This window comes from Marmota monax, unplaced genomic scaffold, assembly GCF_021218885.2.
Source record: "Marmota monax isolate L192 unplaced genomic scaffold, Marmota_monax_Labrador192_F-V1.1 WCK01_AAM20220418_F8-fsc00005, whole genome shotgun sequence".
In the NCBI taxonomy this organism is placed as follows: domain Eukaryota; kingdom Metazoa; phylum Chordata; class Mammalia; order Rodentia; family Sciuridae; genus Marmota; species Marmota monax.
Window position 1 is genome coordinate 27679196 of NW_026692254.1, and position 24406 is coordinate 27703601.

The 24406-nt window shown below is 49.2% G+C and overlaps 1 protein-coding gene across 3 annotated transcripts; it reads right to left on the reverse strand.

Annotated features, from left to right (window-relative positions):
• Positions 1 to 1633: 1633 nt before the first annotated feature.
• On the reverse strand, positions 1634 to 23324 carry Kif7 (kinesin family member 7). 3 transcript variants are annotated; one of them, XM_046437247.2, is made up of 20 exons: positions 23166 to 23324; positions 22130 to 22182; positions 21088 to 21439; positions 19066 to 19266; positions 18331 to 18724; positions 17598 to 18132; positions 16937 to 17053; positions 16151 to 16378; positions 15216 to 15349; positions 14735 to 14850; positions 14429 to 14581; positions 13062 to 13264; positions 7813 to 8010; positions 7391 to 7516; positions 7037 to 7213; positions 5707 to 5922; positions 4838 to 5044; positions 3193 to 3391; positions 2961 to 3107; positions 1634 to 2766 (listed from the first exon to the last, which is right to left on the reverse strand). In XM_046437247.2, the coding sequence occupies exons 3-20, from the start codon at positions 21413 to 21415 to the stop codon at positions 2396 to 2398; spliced, it is 4050 nt and encodes a 1349-aa protein (XP_046293203.1). In that variant the 5' UTR covers positions 21416 to 21439; positions 22130 to 22182; positions 23166 to 23324; the 3' UTR covers positions 1634 to 2395. The 3 variants fall into 3 exon arrangements, with proteins under 3 accessions (XP_046293203.1, XP_046293188.1, XP_046293220.1); XM_046437232.2 differs by having other exon boundaries at positions 15216 to 15352; XM_046437264.2 differs by lacking the exons at positions 21088 to 21439; positions 22130 to 22182; positions 23166 to 23324 and having other exon boundaries at positions 15216 to 15352; positions 19121 to 19248.
• Positions 23325 to 24406: the final 1082 nt, after the last annotated feature.

Below are 24406 nucleotides of genomic sequence, written 5' to 3' on the forward strand. Positions count from 1 at the left end.
TTCCATCTCACACATCAGAATGGTAGTCATCAAGAATACAAATAGCAACTGGGCATGGTGGTGCATGCCTGTAATCCAGCAGGTTGGTAGGCTGAAGCAGGAGGATCACTAACTCAAAAACCAGCCTCAGCAATTTAGCAAGGCCCTACAACTCAGTGAGACCCTGTCTCTAAATAAAATACAAAATAGGGCTGGGGATGAGATTCAGTGGTTGAGTGCCCCTGAGTTCAATCACCAGTACCCCCCCCACCAAAAAAAAAAAGTTAAAGCCTGGATGCTGACAACCACATGTTCCCAGCTGCTGACCACCAAGTTATTACATACTTCCAATGGGAGAGGCTCCAGACCAGCTTGATCCGGTCCAGATAACCATAAACTCATTATAATGAAGAACATTCACCAGAGCCTTGCTAGATCCACTATGACTAAACTAAGGTGTGGGGGAAAAAAGAGGTGGTACCCTGATGTAATGATTAATTTGAATTGTCAATTTGATTGAATTAAGAAATGCCAAGGATTAACAGGGTTATGGTTGTGTCAATGAGGATGTGTCTAGGAATGATTGGCATGTGAGATAGCCAACTGAAATGGAGACCCTCCCTAAGTGTGGGCAGCACTGACCAATAGAATGATAACTTGGATGGAATAAAGTTGCAAGAAAAAGGCAGCAGCAGCAGATGCTAGCTCGATTCTTCTTGAAAGAGTTTTTGATGGCTGCGGTGATTGTCTGAGGATATCAGACTCTTGCTTCTTCACTCTTCCAAATCGGACTCTGAAGGTGACTCTCCAGAAGGCTTCATCTCAGCCTAGGGCAGCACCGTGGATCCCTCTTGTTCTGGGGCTTCAGCCTCTTGGACTGCACAGCTACTGGTTTTTCCAGCTCTCCAGCCTGCAGACGACCATGTGAACTATCCAGCTTCTGCCTGCATAAGCCAACCTAATAAGTCCCCCTTTTATAATGATACTTCCTGCTGATTCTGTTCCTATAGAAAACCCTAATACACTTGGTCCCTGGAAACTTCCCCTTTCCGTGTCAAGCTCTCATGACAGGACACATGCCACACCTCCTCATAGCCAAGTTTTGGTAAAAACCCAGAGCCCAGACCTCCTTGGAAAGAAGGTGACTTTATAGCACAAGTTCCCCTTCTCCATTCATTGGCCATTGAATAAAATTTTCTTTCTGCTCTTAGAAATGTTTGGTTATTTGTGAATGGTGTTGAGCAGGGAAAAAATATGCAGACTCAGTAACAATAGCCCTACTTCTAGGTACCAATTTTCTGTGTTAGCTTTCTGTCACTGGGACAAATACTTGAGATAAATAACTTAAAAGGAGGAAAAGGTTAATTTTGGCTTATAGTTTCCAAGGTTTCAGCCTATGGTCCATTGGTTCCATTGTTCTGGGGCCTCTGGTGAGCAGAACACCAGGTGCAGAGCAAGGGGTGGAGCAAAGCTGCTCTCACGGCAGCCAGAAAGCAGAAAGAGAGGAAAGGGCCCCATTATCCCCTTCAAGGGTATGTCCCCCAGTGACCTAACTGCCTTCCACTAGGCCCCACGTAATGGTTCCACCACCTCCCAACTGCGCCATCAGCTAGGGACCAGCCTTTAACACAAAGCATTTGGGAGACATTTAAGATCCAAATCATAACAAGAGATTATTTCTGTTTATTATGAAATGTTTTTAAAATTCTAAAAACATGCTACGTTTCCCAGTTCTGCCATCTACATAAGACCACTTAAACTACAACCCTGTTGCCACTGAAAATTTTTGACAACCCTGGTTGAACCCAAGAACTATGGGCATAGGGTTATGCCTGAAGCCAGAATTGTCATGAAACTTGAGTAAGTTAACAGGTGACAATCAGGTACTGCAGCTTAAAGGAAGTGGGAGGATAGAAATTTACTTTCTTTCTTTTTTCTGTTTTTTTTTTTTTTTTTTTTTTTGTACCAGGAATTGAACCCAAGGGTGCTTAACCACTGAGCCACATCCCTGGCTCATTTTATTTTTATTTAGCAATAGGGCCTTACTAAGTTGCTTAGGGCCTCCCTAAGTTGCTGAGGCTGGCTTTGAACTTGTAATTCTCTTGCATCAGCCTTTTGAATTGCTAGAATTATAGGTGTGTACCACCGCACCCTGCAGAATTTACAAAATTTTAAAAAATGAGTGGAAGAGCGCATGCTTAGCATGCAGGAGGCCCTTGGTTTGATCTCTAGTACCCCAGAAAAAAGGTTAAAAGACCAGTTCTTTTGGGCTGTGGCCCAAATCTGTTGACTCCAATTAAACATGAGGACCTGGATTCAGGTAGTGAGGTAAGGTCTGTCCTCCACAGAAGCAAACTGCAGGCAATTGCATCTTTAGTGGGATGGGAATCTCTCTCTGAGGCAAGGACCCAAGGTCCTACAGGGGGTTTTTCCGAACATCGATCATCCCTGGGCTGGCTCTTCTGGGCTCCCGCCGGGATTTGGACAAAGGTCCAAAGTTCCAGGGCAGCCCCACTTCACCCACAGAGAGTACCCGCCCAACCAGGGGCTCGGGTGCCTCCCGCGGCCTTGGCTCTTCGGGGGAGCCCTGCTCCTCGCTGCACAGGCTGGAGCGTTTCCATGTCAGGGGTAATGGGGCGTGGACCAAGTCCCGAGGCTCCTCCCGGGGGCGGGGGACCCCTTCGGGGAGGGAGGACTGCCAGAGAAGCTCAGGTACTGCTGCGTGGAGCCCGTCTTCGCCTCCAGGCCCTGATCTGTTGTCCAGGCAGAGGCTCTTCCTCTCCCCACCTGTCACAGAAAACAGCATGTCCTTGTCAGAAATGGATGGCAACACTGTGCTGGAGTCTAGCCTCCCAACACCACAGCACAATAAGAAATTTGAGAAACGAGCCAATAAAATCACAAGTAAGGATGGTTTGTTAGTGCTCCCCAGACAAAGGAATGTCACAGCAGGGTAGACCCAACATGGGGGGGACAGTCACCCCTGCTCTGGACGGCAGCATTCCCCCCACTGAGCTTCTGTTTCAGCTCCTGGTTTATCCACATGTGGCGGCTGAGTTCCTTCTCCAGGGCTTGAATGCGGGCCTCGTATTGCCTCTTGCTATCTGCTAACCCTTCGCCGAGGTGGTCTAGTGAGGAAAGGCAGAAGAGACAGGGGTGAGGGGCTGCAGGCAGGCAGCAGAGTCCCGAGCCTTGGGGCCTGTGGCTGCTCACCCCGCCCTTGCTGCAGGAGCAGCTGCACGTTTTGCTCATGCTCCTTCTGCTGCAGGGTCAGCTGGCGGTCCATCTCCAGGCGCTGCCGCTCCAGGGCCACCTCCAGCCAGTACACCAGCCTCTGCTGCTCCTCCAGCTGCATCTCCAGCTCTGAGAAGGCGATCTGCTGCTGGTGTTGCTCCTCTCGCAGTGTCACCACCTGCCCGGGATCAGCCAGGCTCAGTCCTCCTTCCGGCTCCATCCCCCACCAGGAGTAGCAAGTTACCCTCAGCCAGGGGTACCAAGTGCCGGCAAACCTGGCCCCATGGCAGGAGGCACTGAGAAATCACCAGGGTCTTTGCTGCTATAGTTTAGATACGAGGTGTCTCCCAAAAGATCATGTATGAGACAATGCAAGAATTTTCAGGGGTAAAACGATTAGATTATGAGAGCCACTAATAGGGTAAACTGGTGGTAACTATAGGCAGGTAGGGTGTGATTGGAGGAAGTAGTTCACTGGGGGCATGCCTTTGGGGTTTATATTTTGTCCTTGCTTCTTGGTTGCTTTCCTCAGCCACACCCATACACCATGATGTTCTGCTCCATCTTGGGCCCAGAGCTAAGGAGTCAGCCAACTATGGACTGAATCTCTGAAACTGTGAGCCAAAATCAACTTTTCCTCCTCTACATTGTTCTTATTGGGTCTTTTGATAACAAGGAAAAAAATGCTGACTAAAACACCTGCCCAACCAAGTGGCTTCAGACACCTTCTCAACTGAGTTCCAGACTGTGGTTCCACATGACCAGAGCTGATTCTCAAGATGGGCCTTGTCATCCTGTCTCAAATCCTTTCCCATCACGTGTTTCTATGCTTTTGGAGCACAGTCTCAGCTGTGGAAAAGCACCTAGGCCAGGACTTCTCTGCATTATCAGTGTTTGGGTTGGATGATTCTTGATGGTAGGGCCTGTCTCATGTGCTACAGGATGTTTAGCAGCGTCCCTGGCCTCCACCCCCACCACCATGACAATCAAAAGTATCTCCAAATATGTCCCTATGGGACAAACCATCTTCTCTTAAGACCCATGATCTGGGCAAGGGCCACCCTGAAATTGGCAATCAGATGAGAAATGGGGAAGGGGCCTGGGTCTTAGCTGCACTAAGCAAGGCAGGCTTCCAAAGGGTGAGGACTGGAGGACTGGCCTGGAGGTGGCCTTGATCCCGTGTCCCATTCAGAAGGAAAGGGAGTATTTTTTTTTTTTTTTTTTTAATTTTTTTTATTGGTTGTTCAAAACATTATAAAGCTCTTGACATATCATATTTCATACATTAGATTCCAGTTGGTTATGAACTCCCAATTTTACCCCAAATACAGATTGCAGAATCACATCGGTTACACATCCACATTTTTACATAATGCCCTATTAGTAACTGTTGTATTCTGCTACCTTTCCTATCCTCTACCATCCCCCCTCCCTCCCCTCCCATCTTCTCTCTCTACCCCATCCACTGTAATTCATATCTCTCCTTGTTTATTTTCCCATTCCCCTCACAACCTCTTATATGTAATTTTGTATAAAGGGAGTATTCACTGGAACTGCCAAGCAGACATCTCTTCCACCCAAGTTGCAGAAGATGGAGGCAAAGGGCTTGTGGCTGGTGACCCACCTTGTCAAAATACTTGCAGAGCAGAGCTCTGGTCTCTGAGGATGACAGGTAGCTGAGCTTGGCCATGAGATTCATCTCACACTGGGACAGCAAGGAAGCTGAGGCCCGCAGCACCCGCTGGCGACATGTGATGGCCTCATTCTTGTATTCGATGGCAGCATCCAGGGCCTCGATGGCTTCATCCAACTGGAAGAGCGTCCGCTCCTCCTGGAGGGAGAGGGGCACACATGGAGGGCAAGTACTGGGCTTCCTGAATGTCAAAGTCCTGAGCGGGCATGCAGTGGTCAAGACATAGCCACAGTGGAGTCTTCAGTGTCCCCTCAACATGAGACTGTCCTGAGCCCATCAAGAGAAATGTAATCCTGTTCACTGTGATACCAACAGGGACCCCTGGGTCAAAGCCCAGCCCAGAGTGAGGGCAGTGACTGCTAGGAGGAGGCTTTCTCAAGCTCATACCACACTCAGGAGCTCCCAGCACCCAACACTGAACGGGAGGCGGGGCTCCTGGGTGAGTCCGTGCAGCATAGGCTTTCTCTCTGCTTGGAGAAGCAAGCCCACGTGGGCCACGAGGCATGTTAAGCATGCTCCTGACACAATTTCACATGCAGAGTTAAGACATGCGAGTATCGGGTCAACTGCAGCACAGACTGGGAGCTGAACCTGTGTCTCAGTCAACGGCGCTGAAGCAGGGAGCAGCCGTCTCAGCCCCTCCCACGCTGTGCAGGGCTTAATACACACAGAGAGCCTGCGTCCCCAACAGCAGGGCCAGCACCCACAGAGAGACAGGAGAGGGGGCTGAGGAAGATGGATGCTGGGAGCAGAGGGCTGAGGTGGAGCAGCTGAGCTGGGTGGCCACCCTCAGGATGTACCTCAGGTGACAGCAGGCTGCCCTGCCTCAGCTTGCTGTCAATCTCCAGGCGCTGCTTCAGCAGAGAGTCCTTCTCCTGGCGCAGGGTGTCAATCTCCCCTCGGATCTGTTGCTGGTTCTGGGCGCTACCCTGTCGCAGCTGCCCGCTTTTCTCGGACAACTCCTTCTCCAGATGTTCCAGCCGGCTTGACACTCGCACAATGTCTTCATTCAGGGCCTGGGGGCAGCACCACCATGGATTAGGGAAGGAACAAGCACCATCCTCACAGTGGGGATAGAACAGGCCCAGCCTACTCACTGAATGCTAAGAGGGATGCAGGTCCTTCCCTCAAAAAAACCCAAAATCCAGATGTTTGCTGAGCAGGAGGCCTGACTTTTAGTTCACAGAAGGTTGGGAACTGGGGGCCCTCGGGACCACAGCATCTGTGCTGGGGCCCTCAGAAATGGCCTGGAGGAGAACACAGACAAGCAGAGGGAAGAGGCCCTGGTAGCAAGAGGGGATAACATGGGCAAAGGCAGAGCTGGGGGGCAGTGGCCTGTCACTGAGACGATTTGGCTGGACTGTGTATGAAAGCACTACGAGAAATTAATGGCCAAATCCCAAAAGCCTTTCCAGGAGGCTGATATGGAAGAAAGCAAGGGCACTAATGGCCAACAGAAGTTACAGATCATCCAGCAGCACCTCACACCTGTTAGATCTTAGAACTCTCCACGGTGATTGGGGCGATGCTCCTGCTCTCTCTGCAGGTGTCAACGTTCTGTAATCTGGCCTAAGTACCAGTGCTGGAACAGGCTTTGGATCTGACATATTCCCTCTAATCCTTATGTCTACATTCTGATCCCATTTGACAAAAAGAAACCAGCTCAGAATCTGAGTTCAAGATAGAAAAATGATACCAGTGGACTCAGGTCCATCTGCCCAGGCCTGCTTGCCTCCAAAGTTTAGGGAGTCTCTTTCTAGTTGGTTGTACCACTACCTACACCTGCTCCTCCTATTCTGCTTGTACAGGCTCCAAATAAATGGTTAATGAGGTGAATAGATTGTAGGATGGATACTCTTGTCCCACATATCAGTACATGTGCATTAATATCCTAAAGCCCTGGAATTCTTGAGGATCCATAGGACAGAGCTTCACCTGCCTAGATCTTATCTGGCGAAGACATCACCTAAAACCCCACCTACCTAGATCTGAGCTGGCAGGGACATCAACTAGAAGACGTTCACCTGTCCAGACCTCACTAATGGGCACATCACCTGGCAGAAACTCACCTGGCAGGGTTATCACCTGGAGGGTCTTCACTTGGCTAAACCTCACCTATTAGGACCTCACCTGGCTGGACCGCAGGCGCTTGCTCTCCAGCCCCGTCTTCTCCTGCATCAGGGCCTCCTTCTTAGCCAGGATGACCTCCCGCTTATGGAGCTCCTCCCCCAGCTCCTCCAGTGCCCGTCGCTGCTGGAGCACCTTCTCCATCTCCTGGTCCAGCCACTTCTTCTGCTCCTCTATCTTCTGAGGGAGAGTGGGGAGGCAAAGAGGGACCTTAGTTCCCAACTCTGGTTGGAGGGCGGCCCCTTGAGTTCCAATGAGGAGATGGCAGACCCAGCAGCCAACCCCTGGGCAATAAGCCAGGGCTGCCCAGCCAGGCTGCAGAGCTCATGGTGACACAGCAGGCTCAGTTTAGCCCACCTGCTGCTGCTCCAGGCTGACCACGGAGCCATTACTGCCGCTGCGCCGCTTCCTCTGGAAGGCTGCGATCTCTTCTGTCTTGATCTTCAGGATCTTTTGCTGCTGCTCATGCTTCAGCTCCAGCTCCTGGGGAGGAAGCCCGGTGGGGAGGGGGCATCCTTCCAGAGCTGCCCAGAGTGATGCCCCAAACCACCAAGAGAGCCTGCCCCACTCCTGAGACCATCCTGCAAGTGTTCCCCAGCAAACAGATACGAACACCTGTCCCCAGGAGCTGCCAGCACCTCCATGCTTCACCTCCCTGAACTCTCACTTTCCTACGTGCTCCTCATTTTCAGAGAAAAAAATATCTGAGCTACTTCCTAGGATCACCTGGGTGGGATGGTGGGAGCAGGTGAGTGCCTGTCTGGGTGCCCTAGGCTGACCTTGACACGGTGCTGCCGCTTGTGCATCTCTGTCTCCAGGCGCCGCTTCTGCTCTGTCTCCTCACGAAGTCGCCTCTGGAGCTGGCCCTGCTGCCGCCGCATGAGTTGCACATTTCTCTCCAGCTCCTGCAGCCGCTTCTCACTCTGGGCTGACAGCGACACCAGCCGCTCTGTGGCCTGCTTCTTCTCCTTCAATGCCTGGGACCCATACAGACTTCACTGGGCCAGGCACGGGGGCTAGTGCATGCCCAGTGTAGTACCTGGCACTCACCAAGGGTGGGCAGTACTCTATGTATTAAATGATCCTAACAAACCTATGGAAATTTATGACAGTTATTAACCGTAGTTTACAGATTAGGAAACTGGGACACAGAGAAGTTCGGGAACTTGACCAAGAATACACAGCTAGTAAGTAGCAGAACTGGGGTTCAACCCCAGGCAGTCAGTTCCAGAGCCCATATTCTCCACCACTCTATTTTATTACCTCTTGGACCCCTAAACTGAGAAAGGAAGAAATGAATGAGAGATGGATGGATGGAAGGGTGGATGGATGGGTGAGCAGGTCGTGTGAAGGTAAAAATTAGGATGGATAGTATTATGGGGTAAAATTGTGTCCCCTAAAATTCCTATATGGGGAGTTCCAGAGGAGAGGCCCACCCCAGAGATATGCAGTGAGCCCCCCACACACACATTGGGGTTCCTTATTCACCAAAGCATGGCTCCACAGCCCAACAGCAGGGTACATATAGGCTTGAGGCTGCCACCGCCACAAAACTGGGATGCTGCTTCTATCAAGGGACAATAATAAGGACCTGGTAAGACGTCACCAAGGTCCTTGTGGGCCTGGCTGCACCAGAGGTTTCTCTTCTAGGGGTGCTAACAGTTATCCTGTTGCTGAGGTAACAGGGAGTCTTGCATGGGGTTGCCTATCTCTTGTTTCTCCTACTAACAGCCAACTTCTTATGATTACCTCTCACTAGTCATATAATCTAATACCTCCATATTCTAACATCCTACCTCATACACATCTCAGCCAACCCCCTAGGACCCCTCCTACCATTAGAAACTGTAAACCATTATGCAAACCTATTGACTATAAGGTAGAAGATAACCAAACTCATCATTTCTGATTTTAGTGACAAAACTGTAAATGTAAAAATAGAAGCTAACCAATATATGGCTGCACATTGCTGGAATACTGATTCTCTCCCTTAAAAGTGAGGTATTGGTAATCTATAGTGACACTATAAGACAATAGGGCAGAAGCTGTCATACCTCAGATCTACACTGCAAGAGAGGAAGACTTAGATATCATGAAAAAACAAGGGAGGAAAGTGCCCCAAACAAACCAAAATACTACAACAATAAAATCATAGATAGTGCAGTAGGTGAAATGTCAGAGAAGGAGTTCAGAGTACACATAACTAAAATGATTTGGGAATTAAAGAATGACTAAGTGAGCAGATACAGGCAAAAATCAATCACTCCAACAAAGAGATAAGAGAGCAAATACAGGTTGCAAGAGATTATTTCAACAAAGAGATAGAGATACTGAGGAAAAAAATCAAACAGAAATCCTTGAAATGAAAAAAACAATAAGCCAATTTAAAAAACTCAATAGATTGGGGCTGGGGATGTGGTTCAAGCAGTAGCACACTCGCCTGGCATGCGCGGGGCGCTGGGTTCGATCCTCAGCACCACATAAAAATAAAATAAAGATGTTCTCTCTCTCTCTCTCTCTCTCTCTCTCTCTCTTTAAAAAAAAATCGATAGATAGCATCACCTACAGACTAGATCACTTGGAAGTCAGAACCTCAGACAATGAAGACAAAATATACAATCTTGAAAATAAAGTTGACTTCACAGTGAAGATAATAAGAAACCATCAACAGAATATCCAAGAATTATGGGATACCATCAAAAGACCAAATTTAAAATTTATTGGGATAGAGGAAGGTTCAGAAATTCAAACCAAAGGAATGCACAATCTCTTCAATGAAATAATAGCAGAAAATCTCCCAAGCAACAAGAATGAACTAGAAAATCAAATACAAGAGGCCTATAGGACACCAAATGTACAAAATTACAACAGATCTACATCAAGACACATTATAATGAAAATGCCCTGCATACAGAATAAGGTTAGAATTTTAAAGGCTGCAAGAGAGAAAAATCAGATTACCTATAAGGGAAGACCAATTCAGATCTCAGCAGATTTTTCAATCCAGACTCTCAAAGCCAGGAAATCCAGGAACAACATATACCAAGCTCTAAAAGATAATGGATGCCAACCAAGAATCACATCCAGCAAAATTAAGCTTCAAGTTTGACAATGAAATAAAAACCTTCTATGATAAACAAAAGCTAAAAGAATTTACAGCAAGAAAGCCTTCAATACAGAACATTCTTGGCAAAATATTCCATAAAGAGGAAATGAAAAACATCAATGAAAATCTGCAAAGGGAAGAATTACAATAAAGGAAAAGCCAACCAAAGGAGAAATCAAGTCAAACTAAATATCAAAAATAAACAAAAATGACCTGAATACAATTCAAGTCTCTTTCAACCCTTTTGGATAAATTTTTACACATAAAATTTTTAACTACAATATTCATTTAATTTTTCAGGTTTTTGTTTATTTTGTATTTTTTTGTTTTCCATCTCTCTTCACAAAGTTACACAAATATTTTCTTTAAAAGTTTTAGCATCGGGGCTGGGGTTGTGGCTCAGTGGTAGAGCACTCGCCTTGCATGTGTGAGGCACTGGGTTCGATCCTCAGTACTACATAAAAATAAATAAATAAAATAAAATAAATTTTTTAAAAGTTTTAGCATCTTATACGTTATATTTTAATATATAATTAATCTGGTATGTATATACATTGCCTGTAATATGAGATGAAGTTTATAATTAAAAATCTCTTATAATTAAAAATCCATTATTCAAGATTCAAGGATGAAAAAGATCAATCAGAGTAAAAATTGTTTAATAAGGTATTTATAAAGGTAAGGGCAAGCTTGAGGGAAACTAACAAATTTTGTAAAGCACATTTCCTTCCATAAACTTGGAGAGGTAGGAGATGAAGGAAGAGAGAACCATTATGAAAAACTCGTACGAGAATGTGACCTAACTGAAGTTATTCCCACCAAAAGCATGTGGAAACCAACTCACAGTCTAGAGTCTTATAGGGAGGAATAAAACACCTTGCTCTATTCTTGTATATTCTAAGTTCATCTCTTTGGTGTCCCTTTCTAATGGAACTCAACAAGAAACCACATAACAAGGGATTTATCATGTAGCCTATAGCATATGTCTCACCAAAAGACGAAAGATGGAGAAAGGAGCCAATATGGCAGCCACTGGTTACATGAGGCCACTGAGCATTTGAAATGTGTCTAGTCTGAATTGAGGTGTGCTATGTGTTAAATAGACATTAGATTCCAAAGAATTACTAGAACAAATAAAATGAACCTGAAATATCTTTACTAACATTTATTTTCTTTGCAAATTATGTTGGTAATCCATTGGGTAAATGAAAATATGTTAAAACTAATTTCTCTATTTGTTTAAAAAAAGAAGGAAAACAAGGTAATATATTCTATATCTTCACTGTAGTACTATATATCCATATTTACATGTTGTCATTTTTTATATTTGTGTTATCAAAATTCATATAACTATAAAACTAAATAGGACAAATTTTACCATATATAAATTATATCTCAACAAACATAACTTTAAAAAGAAATCTAGTTCATGAAGTGTTTTAATAGTTTTAACAGTATTGGGCACATACTAACCACCTGATAAATAATGGCTATTATTAGAATTCATTAAAATAACTAGAATCAAGCTGATTCATAGTGGGGTAGGGAGGGGGAGCATGGGAGGAATAGATGAACTCTAGATAGGGTAAAGGGGTGGGAGGGGAAGGGAGAGGGCAGGGGGTTAGAAATGATGGTGGAATGAGATGGACATCATTATCCAAAGTACATGTATGAAGACACGAATGGTGTGGATATACTTTGTACACAACCAGAGATATGAAAAATTGTGCTCTATATGTGTAAAATGAATTGTAATACATCCTGTTGTCATATATAAAAAATCAGATTTAAAAAAATTCCTAGGTGGGAGTCCAAGCCTCTAAAGCTCAAAATGTTACTATATTTGGAAATAGAATTTTAAAAGAGGTCATTAAGTTTAAATGAGGTCAGAAGGGTGGGGCCTTAACCAAATATAATCGGTGTCTTTCTAAGAAGAGGTAGAGATACTAGGGATGCAGAGGAGAGTCAGGGAAAGACACAGTGAGAAAGTAGCTATCTGCAAACCAAGAAGAGAGGCCTCAGGAGGAGCCAGACCCATGGACACCTTGATCTCAGATTTCTAGCCTCCAGAGCTTTAAGAAGTGTAAGAATTATAAGAAAGTAAACTTCTGAGTTATGAGAAATTAAACTTCTGAGCTAGGTGTGGCGGTGCACACCTGTAATCCTAGCGCCTCAGGAGACCAGTTTGAGGCCAGCCTGGACAAATTAGCAAGTCTCTGTCTCAAAATAAAATAAAAAGGGCTGGGGAGGTAGCTCAAAGGTACAGCACCCCTGGGTTCAATCCTCAAAACCACATACACACACACACACACACACACATACACACAAACTGAACTTGTGTTGTTTAAGCCAACCAGACTGTAAATACTATGTTGTGCTACTTTAGCACACAAATACAGATAGATAATGCATGAATTGATAAAAGGGAATGGAAGGGTGGTACATATGTGGATAAATAGACAGTCGATCAATCAACTGATGAAAGGCCAGAAAGATGATGGGTAAGAAGAGTAACATGAACTGACAGGTAGACAGAAAGGGAGGATGGGATGGAAGGGGAGTGAATGGAGCACTGGGAGGCGACGTGTTGCTGGATGGACAGAGGGCTGCACAGTAGTTTTTCTTTGGATGCCCACCCTCACCCTCTCTTGGTCTCCTACGTGGTCTTCAGGCAGGACCTGACTCTCTGCCTCTGTTGTGTGGAATACGAAGTCAACCTTAGCTTCTGTACAATACTAGCCCCACCCTGGGGAGCCTGGAGGGAGTTAGCCCCAGAACCCAGGGGTGGTGCATGAGGTTCCGAGCATACACAGGTTCCACAATGGGCTTGGGCTCTGGAATCACATATCCCGGTCCGAGCGACCCCATCCTGGGAGGTCATTGATGCCCCCATCCTCTGCCCCCTAAGGCCCCAACACTGACCTGCACCTGGCTCTGGGCTGCTGCAACCCTCTTGCGGAACTCCTGGAGCTGGGACCGCTCGCCAGCATCCTGGGGCTCCTTGCCCTCCAGCTCCCGCAGCTGCCTCTGGCCTTCACTCAGCTCGGCCCGCACTCGCTCTGCCTCCTGCTCCAGCTCCCGGATGCGCTGGCTGTGCTGGCGGTTCAGGGCCTGGGCCGCTTTTCCTGGAAGAGAGTGGGCCACATCAGCCCAGGTGACCACTCTCCCCAAAGAGGGCCACCAGCCCCTTCCCAAGCCCTGTTAGCCACGAACATCTCCATGGGTTGTACCAAGCCTTTGTTCCACCAGTACTGTGACTTTTTTCTTTAAATCAACTCACTTTTTAAATGAGCCTCATTCACAGCAGTGACCCAAGACAAATACAAGTTACCTAATTTTATTTTTACCTATATGTGCCAAAATAAATACATATCTTGAACCTGCATATAATTAAGCCTCTAGAATTAGCTTCCACTTGCAAGAAATATGGAGGACAGAGGAATAAGTTAAAATGACACCATAAGGAAGCAAACAGACTAACCCAAGATATTTGGGGTCTGGCACATTCTACAGGATGACTGTGAAGAAGTGAGAAAAAGGGAAACTTCAGAAATCTAAAAAGCAAATATAATATGTGTTGTTCCCGATTTGGAGGCTAATTCAAGCAAACCAGCTATAAAGACATTGTTGAATAATTGAGGGAATGTGTTTATGCTCTAGAAATTAAGAGGACACGAGTTTTCAGTGACAGAATGCCTCCCTAGCATGCATGAGGCTCTCCTGCTTTTGATTCTAAACACTGAAGGAAGAAAGAAGAGGACATGAGTTTTGTTAACTTTGCTAATGGAATGGCATTATGTCAGGTAAATAATGTCCAAATTTTTAGGGAGATATACTAGAAGGTATAGAGATGAAAGGACATTGTGTCTGGGATTTGCTTCAAAATATACCAGCAATAGCCAGGCATGGTGAGTCTTGCTAAGTTGCTGAGGCTGGCCTTAAACTTTCGATCCTCCTGTTTCAGTCTCCTGAGTTATAGGAATTATAGGTATATACCACCCCTGCCTGGTTACTGAGAGCTATTTTAAGCACTTTACCTGAACTGACTCATTTCACTCTCACAACCACCCTACCAAGTAGGTAGAGATGAGAAAACTGAGGCACAGAGAGGTTATGATACTTGCTTAAGGTCACTCAGCTAGCAGAGGCTAAGCTGAGTTTCACATCTAGGCCTTCTGGTCCCTGCTCCTAACCATCTCATTTCTGAACCTTCTCAAAAACAGTACAGGAGAAGTAATAGATAGGAAATCACCTTCAGGTGGGAGACTCACTGTAATGCTCCCCCTCACCTGTGCGGACCAGCTCGCCTATGAGCTCCTCCTTCATGCGGATATTGATGGCCAGCTCCCGGATCTTCTGCTGGGCCTGGGCCAGCCGCCATTCAGAGGCCATGGCAGCAAGGGCCTGGCGGCTCTGAATTGGGGCCTTGCTCCCACCAAGTGCTGTAACAGGCAGACTGTCAAGGTCATCACCCAGACTGAGAGTGAGGGAGGGGGCTGCCAGTGATGGTGTGTGATCTGTCCCAGGATGGCCCACCCAGAACTGGGGAGGAGGCATAAAGGTAGGGGACCTCCTCTACAGCCCACCCAGCTTACCTCTGGGCCCTGAAATGGCAGCATCCAGTTCTCCAAGGTGAAGCTCTGGGCCCTTCCTGTCTGGTGGGCTCCCTGGGCGAACCCCCGCTCTCTGGCTCCAATTGCTGATCCCATTTCTGGAGGGCAGAAGTAGGGGTCCCTATTCTCCCTCAAGCCCCTGCCCATCCCCCAGAATCAATGTGACCCCAGGATGTAAGTCTGGAAGAATTCAGAGGCCAGGGACGGAGCTCAGGAGTCCCAGGAACCAAATACTCCCTTGGAGGCTAAGAACCTAGAGGCCTGGGCCCACCCCCACATCACACCACCCCCAGTAAGACCTTATAGTCCAGAGCCCACAGCCCTTGGCCTGCTGTCCCCCAAGGGATGGCAAGGGCCATGTAGGCAAGAGCGCCTGGGACTTGAGAAGCCTCCCTGGATCCTCACTCAGCCCTGAGTTGGCCCTGAGCTAGTCCTTGTCAGGTCGGGCAGAGGTCCCACTCACCTGCGCAGGTGCAAGGTCTGTGTGGGCGGCTCCTCCTCTTCCTCCACTTCCTCCTCTGATGCTGCTGAAGAGCCACTGCCCAGTCTGTCTGCCTCAGCTGGCAACTCAGCTCCAGCCTCCTTGCCATTTGTCACCTGCTAGTGGGGAGGTGTCAGGGTTTCAGGACAGGAGTACCTGCAGGGCATCCTTCAGGAACCATTTCCCACCCCAAGTCTGTTCCTGCAGTGTGCCCTGCAACACCTTAAAGATCTAGTTCAAAGAATGCCACTTGGAAGCCTTCCCAACCTCAAGCTGGGGTACCAGCACTCTCCTGCCTCCTCCTTCCCTCCTCATCGCCAGCTCCCATAGCACCTGATTCTCCTCGGGTGACAACCTGCTCTATCTCACAGATAGATCATTGGCACCCAAATTCTATCACATTAACAATATCATCCCAGACTGATGCATATAAAGATTTCCACCCAACCCAAGTCCTCTTAGACCTTTAGAGCTGAGATGTCCTAGAGCTTAAAGGCAGCACTAGAGTAGACTTTGTCCCAAAGGCCCCAAGTGGCAGGACTAGAAGCAAGAGACCAAGACTCATGGAGAAAGATTAGGGCTCGTATTAACTTGCAAAGAGAACCATCCAAAGACAGAGGGGGTGGCCTCAAAGTGATGACCTCTGCATCTCCAGGGGTGCACGCTTTCCACACGGTGCCAGAAGCCAGAACCTCCTCACTCCAAACAATATTCTGTAGCACTGGACCCTTCTGAAAAGCCCTACACAGTCATGCAACTCTTGGCCCTTCCTCTATGGACAGCTGAAAGAGGCACCTTATATCTCACAGCTGGTCCCATGGAAACATGGGTGAAGGACATGTGCGCTGGCATCGTCCTTCCCCTGCCTGACCAGTCCAACCAGGCCCAGCAGTCACCCTGCCTCGCCACCTCCTCACCTCACTCCACTGCTCAGAGCCAACTTCATCTCCAGGAAGGCATGCAGGAGGCACCATGCCCAGCACATGTGTGTGGGCACCCCCCAGAGGGGCTGTGTGAGGCCGAGGAACAAAGGACCCAGGAGGCAGGCCCTGCAGGAGCCCTGGAGTCCCCCAGCCAGGCCGCACCAGCTCTAGCCGCAGGCGCAGCTCCACCATCTCCTCCTGCTGCTCACGAAGCCGGTCACTCTGCAAGACATGTCCAGGTGCTGACAGGTGTCCAGGATCAAGGGGAACGGATGCTCATGGACAGGCATGAGTGCAGGAAACTGGACAAGTCTGAGACCAGACCCCCTCCCCAATAAAACTGAAGAAGTCCAAATCCCCCTGACCACCTCTCAGTCCTTTCCCATACCACCCACCCACTGCATTCCCAGAGACTGGAGCTCTAGACCCACCCTCTTCAAATTCACACCAGCCAGTCCACCTCCAACCCTCCGCCACCAGAGGGTGCCAGGCACAATGCTGACCTGGTTAGGTTTGGCTCTAAGGTGCACACTGCTGCCCCCCTCAGATCCCACCCTCCAGGGACCCAGCAAAGGTGCTCTGCTGGGCATTTTCAACACCCACCCACACTTCTGTTCCTCACCTCCACACTTTGGCTCATGTTGTGATCCCGCATCTCTACTGTCCCTCCACTCCTGGTCCCCAGTTCCCTACTTTAGCATCCTGAGAAACTCAGGTCAGACTTCCTCTACTCCCTCTCCCAAGAAACCATCCCTGCACGGTAGAAGGGCATTGTCCCACCTGAAGTTTGTACTGTTCCATGGCATCCTCCAGTGCAGCTAGAAAGTCCCGGTTCTCCTCCTCCAACCGTGCCACCTGACTCTGCAGGTTCAGTAGCTGCTGTGCCCCCTCATCTTCCTGTGGAGCAAGGGGGAAGGGTTTTTTTTTTTTTAATATTTTTTAGTTGCAGTTGGACACAGTATCTTTATTTTATTTATTTTTATGTGGTGCTGAGGATAGAACCCAGGGCCTTGCACTTGCTAGGCAAGCGCTCTACCGCCAAGCCACAATCCCAGCCCAAGGGGGTAAGGTTTTAGGGGCAAGATCTGGCAAGGAGCTGGCACACCCTGGCTCTTTCTCTGCCCTGCTTCCCTACTCTGACTTCCCACTCTGTTCTGAGCTCTGCCTGCAGTGCAATCGGGAATCTAGGCCCACTGGCGGAGAGGGCACCCAGATCCCACATGGCAAGCCATTTTGGGCCATCTCCTGTAATTATTAATTATATTTTGGTTAATATTAGCTAAGCACTTATTACACCTTCAGTTCTTACACAGTACCAAGGACATGGTACCAAGTTTATCCCCATTTTACAGATGGAGAGACCCAGAGGCTCAGCGAAGTTAAGTGGCACAACTGGCTGTTTAAAGACACTCTTCCTCCCCGAACCCCTTCTCAATCACACCTGGCTCTCTGCCGCCTTTCGCCCTCCAGGTCCCTGAGCCGCCTGGTCCTCTGCTGAGGCACTTTCGATGCCGCTGTCCGGCCCAGAAGAGGAACTCAGGGCGCTGCGCTCGCCCTCCACCGCACACAGCCAGTCGCGCACTTTGCGGGCGGCGGCGCCAGGCAGACCCGGCTCAGCCTGCAGCTCGCGCAAGAGGCTGTAGGCGGCGTTGGTGCGCGCCCGGTAGCGTGCGCACTCGGCGCCTAGGCGGGCGGCTGCGGCTGCGGAGCTGGCTGCGGGGCCCGGCGCTCGCCGGCCGCGGTGGATGATGCGCGTCTCGGAGCGGTGGCGTGGTGGCCCCCGCACACCCGCCGCCGCCTCCTCAGGCGCCCGCTCGGCCTCCGGCCGCCAGTTGACCATAGCGCGGTTGCGAATGTTCTGGGCGCGGCTGGCGTAATTGAGGGTGTTAAGGGTCTCGTCGAAGTCGGAGGAGGAGGGGCTGACGCAGGCGATCATCACTGTTTTGGCGTTCCCGCCCAGCGAGTCTTTGAGGATCCTGAGGGCACGACGGTGAGGGTCAGGGTCTTATTGATCCAGGACCGAAAGCCAGACCTAGAAGCCGCTCCTGAACGCGGCTCCGGTGGGCAGAGACCTCCCACTGCGCTTGCCAGTGCACCCCAGAAGTCAGGGAAGCCCATTCCTATTGGTGGGTTCAACACCCCTATCCCCAGGGCAGATTGGTACGCCAGCTCACCGGGTGATCTTGGAGTCGCGGTAGGGGATATGGCTGCCTCGGCGCTGGGGGTCCCCCAAGGCGCTGATGACATTGCCCAGCGCCAGCAGGCTGCTGTTGATCTGGATGCTCTCTTTGAGCCGCTCGCCTGTGCTGCCTGTCTTGAGGATCCTCTCTGAGCCCGCCAGATCCACGAAGTGGAACTTGGAAACAAGCAGTTGGCCTGCTGCAGGTCGGGGTAGGCGGCTGGGGGCACGCCCCCGCTGCTCCAGGGTCACGGTGAAAACAGTGTGTGAGCGGCTGGAAAGGCGATTGAGGTGCGTGGCCCCTGTATGGCGCGCTGCGTTGCCCATCTCCAGGAGGCTCAGCACCTCGTCCAGGCCCTCCACGTCCACTTCCTTCACCCCACACAGCACTGTAGGCACAGAAGACTGTAAGCCCGGTGCAGAAGCAGCCTAGGACTGACCATCCAAGAAGGCAAGCAGAGCCTGATTTTCTTGACCCAGGCCCCCACCCCCATGTCCAGGGCTCCTGACCATCCTGTTCTGGGTTTGGGGGGACTCCAGCTTCCCCCATGCCTATATTAATGCCTCTCACATCTGACCCCCTCTGGAGACAGGGGAAACTGAAGCAAAACCATCTAGGGCTTGGGAGTCCCTTAAGAGGGTGCCCCTCCCAGGCAGGTGAGCGATGCCCTCAGAACAGCCATGCCATAAGCCCCACTCCCAGTCAGTGGAGGACCCCAAGGTTCCTCACCAACATTCCCCCGATCATCTTCCCGAAGCTGGATGTCACGGCTGGCAGTGCCCACCTCGAGCAGGTCTCGGAACTCCTCCTTATACACTTCCAGGTAGGACACGTGGACCAGACAGTCCAGCAGGTCGTTCTCATCAATAAGCTTGAAGGCCTCGGCCATGGCCCTTGGGATGATGCCCTGTTCATCCTCATGCAGGGAGGCTGGGGAGACACCACAGGACCTCCTACCACCATGCCTTCAGCTGACATGGCCCAAGGTCCCTAGGTCCCTGCCAGCAACTGGAGGTTAGGACTCCAGCATGGAGAAAACAGTGGTAGAGATCAGAATGGGAGGGGCAGCCTAAGGCAGGCCATGTTCCAGGGTGGTCAGGAAGAATTACAGAATTCAAAAGTTGGAAGCAACCTTTCATGGTTTAGACAACCTCTTTTATTATGTAAGCTTCCCCTTCACTATGTCCCTGATAATCAGATACCCTTGTCTTGATTAATTCCAGGACAGGGAATTCATTACCATAGTCCATGCTCAGTTAATTAAAGGAACTCCTAAATTTATCCCCAGGAAGTAATTGGAGTGTTCATCCTAGGGTTCAATAGGACTTCTGGTTAAATATATTAAATTCATAAAGGAATACCAGGCAGCCATTTTTAAAAAAGCCAGGTGCAGTGACACGCATTTGTAGTTTCAGTGACTCAGGAGGCTGAGGCAGGAGGATTGCAAGTTTGAGGCCAGCTTCAGCAATTTAACAAGACCAAGTCTCAAAATAAAAAACAAAAAGGACTGGGGATGTAACTCCTGACTAGAGCACTTGTTAGTATGAGTCAGTCTCCAGAACTGAAAAATAAAAATATTTAATGATACAGAGAAATATTCATGATATATAGGTATCCATATAGACATAGACATAGATTTAGTTTTGATTGGTTGTTTTACACAGTACTAGGAATAAACCATGACCTTGAGCACACTAAGTACATACATTATCACTGAGCTACACTTCTGGTCCTATGATATATTAGTAAGAAATGGAACAAAATACCAAAGAATGGGCATAAAATAATCATTTTTTTAAAAAGTAAAAGTATAATAATTTTCTCAGAGTATTGGCATGCTCACAGGGTGAATGATTTTTGAAATCAATTATCAAGTAAGTTAATTTATGCATATGTATTTCTGCATTTTCCTGAGCAAACAAGTATGCTCTTGTTAACAGCTATATTCTGAATGTTTGTCCCCCCAGAAATTCTTGTGTTGACATCCTTACCCTAATTGTCTTAGTCTTAGGGAAAGGTGCCTTTGTGAGGTGACTAGGTCATGGAACACAGCCCTCGTCAATGGATTCAGTGCCCTTAATGAAAGAGACTGGAGAGAGACCCCTTCTCTCTTTTACCATGCAAAGTTTGAGAGAAGGAAGCTGTTTATGAAGAAACTTCCCCTCAGTTCTGTCAGAACTTTGATTTTGAGACTTCCCAGCCACCACAACTGTGAGAAATAAAATTCTGTTTATAAGCCACCCAGTCTGTGATATTCTTTTATAGCAGCCCAAAGGCACTAAGACAGTAACCTAAGAGAAAATGGTCTATGTTACTCAAAAGAGAATAGTTCCTTCAACTGGCTCATAGGGACTTTCTCAAAACTGCTCCAAGCCTCACTGAACCAGCCTGCAATCTCTCTGCAGCAACCAAAGCATTTCTCTTGCAGGACTGATTGCAGATTCCTGACCCTCAGCAGCCATCCTGACAACCTCCAGAGACATGCTAACTTCCCATGCCCTGCCTCTGCTAAGGTCCCCAGAGCCAGGCTGCACGGCCACATTTCACTTTATCCTATGAAATCTACTTGCCTCCAAAAACCCTTCCTTCCTATCCAGCCCACTGATGTGGCTAGTCCCACCTTGGGCTTCAGATCTCTGTCAAGGAAATCTGTATTCCCTTCCCCCAGTATCTCCACCTCCAACAGGGAAAGCAGGGGCAGCCATGGATGCCCTTCAAATTGGGCATAGGGTCATCAGTATAGTCACTCACCCACACTGGCCTCTCCCATAGTATAGGTCTTCCCAGAGCCTGTCTGACCATAGGCAAAGACGGTGGCATTGAAGCCCTCAAAGAAAGCCTCAAGGAGGGGCTGCACACAGGCTTGATACACCGCCTCTTGCCCAGCATCTTCTGCTAGCACCACGTGGAAGCCAAAGTGGCGATCACGCCCCAGGGTGACTCGACCATGCCCTGGCTCCACCTGCAGGCAGCTCTGATGCCCATGTAACAGTTCCTTGGGTAGCAGTGGACGAACTCTCAGGGCCACCCTCACAGGGGCCTCCTCAGCCCCTGGAAGCCTTGGGGCCTCCAGTCCCATGTTGATAGAGAGCTGCTCCAAGACCTGTGGAGAGAATAAAAAGCCCTTGCCATTCGTGTCTGTGCTCCAGGAGCCAGACTCACACTGCAGGTGATCTGGGGCCAGATTGGCAGTTCCTGACCTCGGAGGGATGGTGTGTAGGTGGGGTGGTAGTCAAAATTCAGAACATCCTCTGTGCCCAACCTGATGCCCAAATACTGCAAGAACCATTATATAGTCACACAGTAACATCTCATGGCTCCCATTACTGGCAAAACAAGGCCTGGATACTCCACTTGATACCCAGGGGCTTCTGTGTTCCAGCTGCATCCTTCTGTGCTTTTATTACAGAACAACGTACATGTGTGAATACACACTTGCTAGCATATTCAGAGCACCATACTGCACCAAGGAAGTCCTCCTCCTAACACCCCCTGGGTTCCCATGGTCTCTGTCTTTGTCACATCATCAACCCCCACCTTCTTCTAAAAAGCCAACAGATCTTTCAAGACCAAGCTCCTACCACCAAATCCTGCCAATTTCATCTTTTACATAGCTCTTGAGTTCATCTGCTGCTTCCCACCCTTTTGCCAAAGCCCAGGTCTTGCCACTAATGTCTTCATGGGCAGACTTTGACCAGCCTTCCCTCTTCCTTCTGTTTCCCTGTTCCCTCCAACATGGCAGCAGGAGGGGGCACCTTCTCAAAATGCAAAGGCAGTCAATCGTGTCACTCACCTGCTTAAATGTGACCCCCCAGAAAAGGCTTCCCACTGCTCTTGGGATTCAACCTTAACAGGAAAACAATAAATCAAAGGTAAGCCTTAAAACAGGTACTGCCTACTTTAACTACTCAGCTCCCTGACCCCAACCTCAAAACCACTCAGTATTATCAAATCTCATTTCTCCAGGTTTTGGCTAAGCCCTCCTTCTTCAGAGGTCAGGGAAACTCATCTGTTCTGTGCCCTCATAAATACACACATCGTCCCTTGTGCTGCCCCCACCGGCCACTGACCACACGTTGCAATTGCCAAATTACCGGTGTATCTCCTCCACTGTCCAGACTAGGAGCTGGAAGGCAGGACACCTATTTGTCCCCTTTGAGCTGTATCACCAGCAACCAACACAAGGTCCAGTTCTGCCCAATAAACAGTGATTAATCCCCATCCAAGGAACTATCCCCATTCTCCCTTCTCTTATTGCATTTTTTGAATCCCCCAGCCCTGAGCAGAACACTTGGTTAATTACTATTTAGACTCTGGCTGCACGTGTAACCCAACCATTCCTTCATTCAATCATTGGGTGACCAGCCCTCAGCACCCCGGTGGTAAATCAGCATCGCAATACTCTGGGGTCCCCCGCGCCCTCCCCCTATTCCGTGGGTTTTTCGAGCCCGGGGTGGTCCGGGCTTCTCAGGATCCCTGCTAGTTGTACAATGCTCCCTAAGAAGCCCCGACAACTCCACCCGCTCCGGAGTCTGCAAGCACCGGGCTGCCGCTCCCGCAAAGTTTGAAGAAGTTATTAAAATGGGGCCCGGGCCCTCGCAGCCTCAGCGATCGCTCCCCCTGGCCAGGCCCGAGATGCCAGTCCCGGCCCCTATACTTAGGGAAGGAGGATGCCGGCCCACCCAGGGAAGGGCTTCCAGGAGCCGGCTGGGGACTGTCCAGCCGCGCGGGTCCCAGTGCCACCCACCCAGGCCTGCGCAGGGGGGAGCGAGCGCGCCTCCCCCGTCACCCTGTCCTCGCCTTCCAGCCCCGCGGGGGCCCACACCCACCTGCTTGGGTGCCAGGGCAGTCGGGGCAGCGCAGTCAGGGTCCACGCCCCGGCGCGGCGCGTTCAGATGCCGTCATCGGGACCCCCGCCCCCCAAAACATCCCTCCTCTCACCCGCAACTCCGCCCGCCCGGGCTCTGGGGGCGGAGGCGGGAGCCCGAGGCGCCGCCGAGTCGGCTGCAGACAGGCGGGGCGGGACCGAGCCGCGGGAAGGGGGCGGGCCGCTGCCCGAGGGGCGGGTCCGGAGAAGAAAGTAGCAGCCTCCGAGGTCCTCCCCTTGTCTCCTAGAAGTCAAGCCTCCAAACTGGACACCAGACAATATTCTACTCTGTTCAGGGTCCCTTCTTCACCCATCTCTGTTTCCTGCTCCCAAGCCATTCTTCTGGGTGTGGAGGGGGTCACAGAAACTTCCATCTCCCACATTTAAAAAATACTGTTTTCTTCCATTTTAGCATTTGAATTTGAATTGCATCTTAGGCTCTTGTCAAGGGAAACTTGACACCAGGAGAGGTCATAAAGGGTGTCCACACGTGCAGCCTTAAGGAGATGATGTCTTCAAATAGCCAAAAGATCCCTCTGATCTCCAAGGGATTGTTTGTATTGGGAGCACCACACATTGAATTTCGATTAGAATCTGAAAGGAGGACTCGGGGTGTAGCCCAGTGGTAGAGCACTTGTCTAGCATGCAGCAGACCCTGGATTCCATCCCGAGCACTGGAAACATGTTTGTCACTTAAAATATCAATAGAGAAATTGAACTCTAATGTAGTAATCAAATTTAATTTATTATTATACAAAATATTGCCTTATAGATAGCATAATTAAAGGGTGTAGAAATTGTCAGCTCTCTTCAGGTAGAACTATAATAGGAAAACTTCAACCTCAAGTAACAGAAGCCACAAGTTAAAATGACTTGAACAATAACCATCTGTTGTCTCACAGTTAGCTAAGAGGAGGGAGGAGGGCTCCCATGCAGGTTGAGTCAGGGGCAACATTGCCAGGACCTGGCCCTTTCTTTCCCTTCTCTCTCTCTCTCTCTCTCTCTCTCTCTCTCTCTCTCTCTCTCTCTCTCTCTCTCTCTTCTTCCCTAGAGATTGAACCCAAGGGTGCTTTACCACTGAGCTACATCCCTAATCCTTTTTATTTATTTATTTTTTTAAATTTTGAAACAGGGTTTCACTATGTTGCTGAGGCTGGCCATGAATTTTCTTTCGATCCTCCTGCCTCAGCATCCCATGTTGCT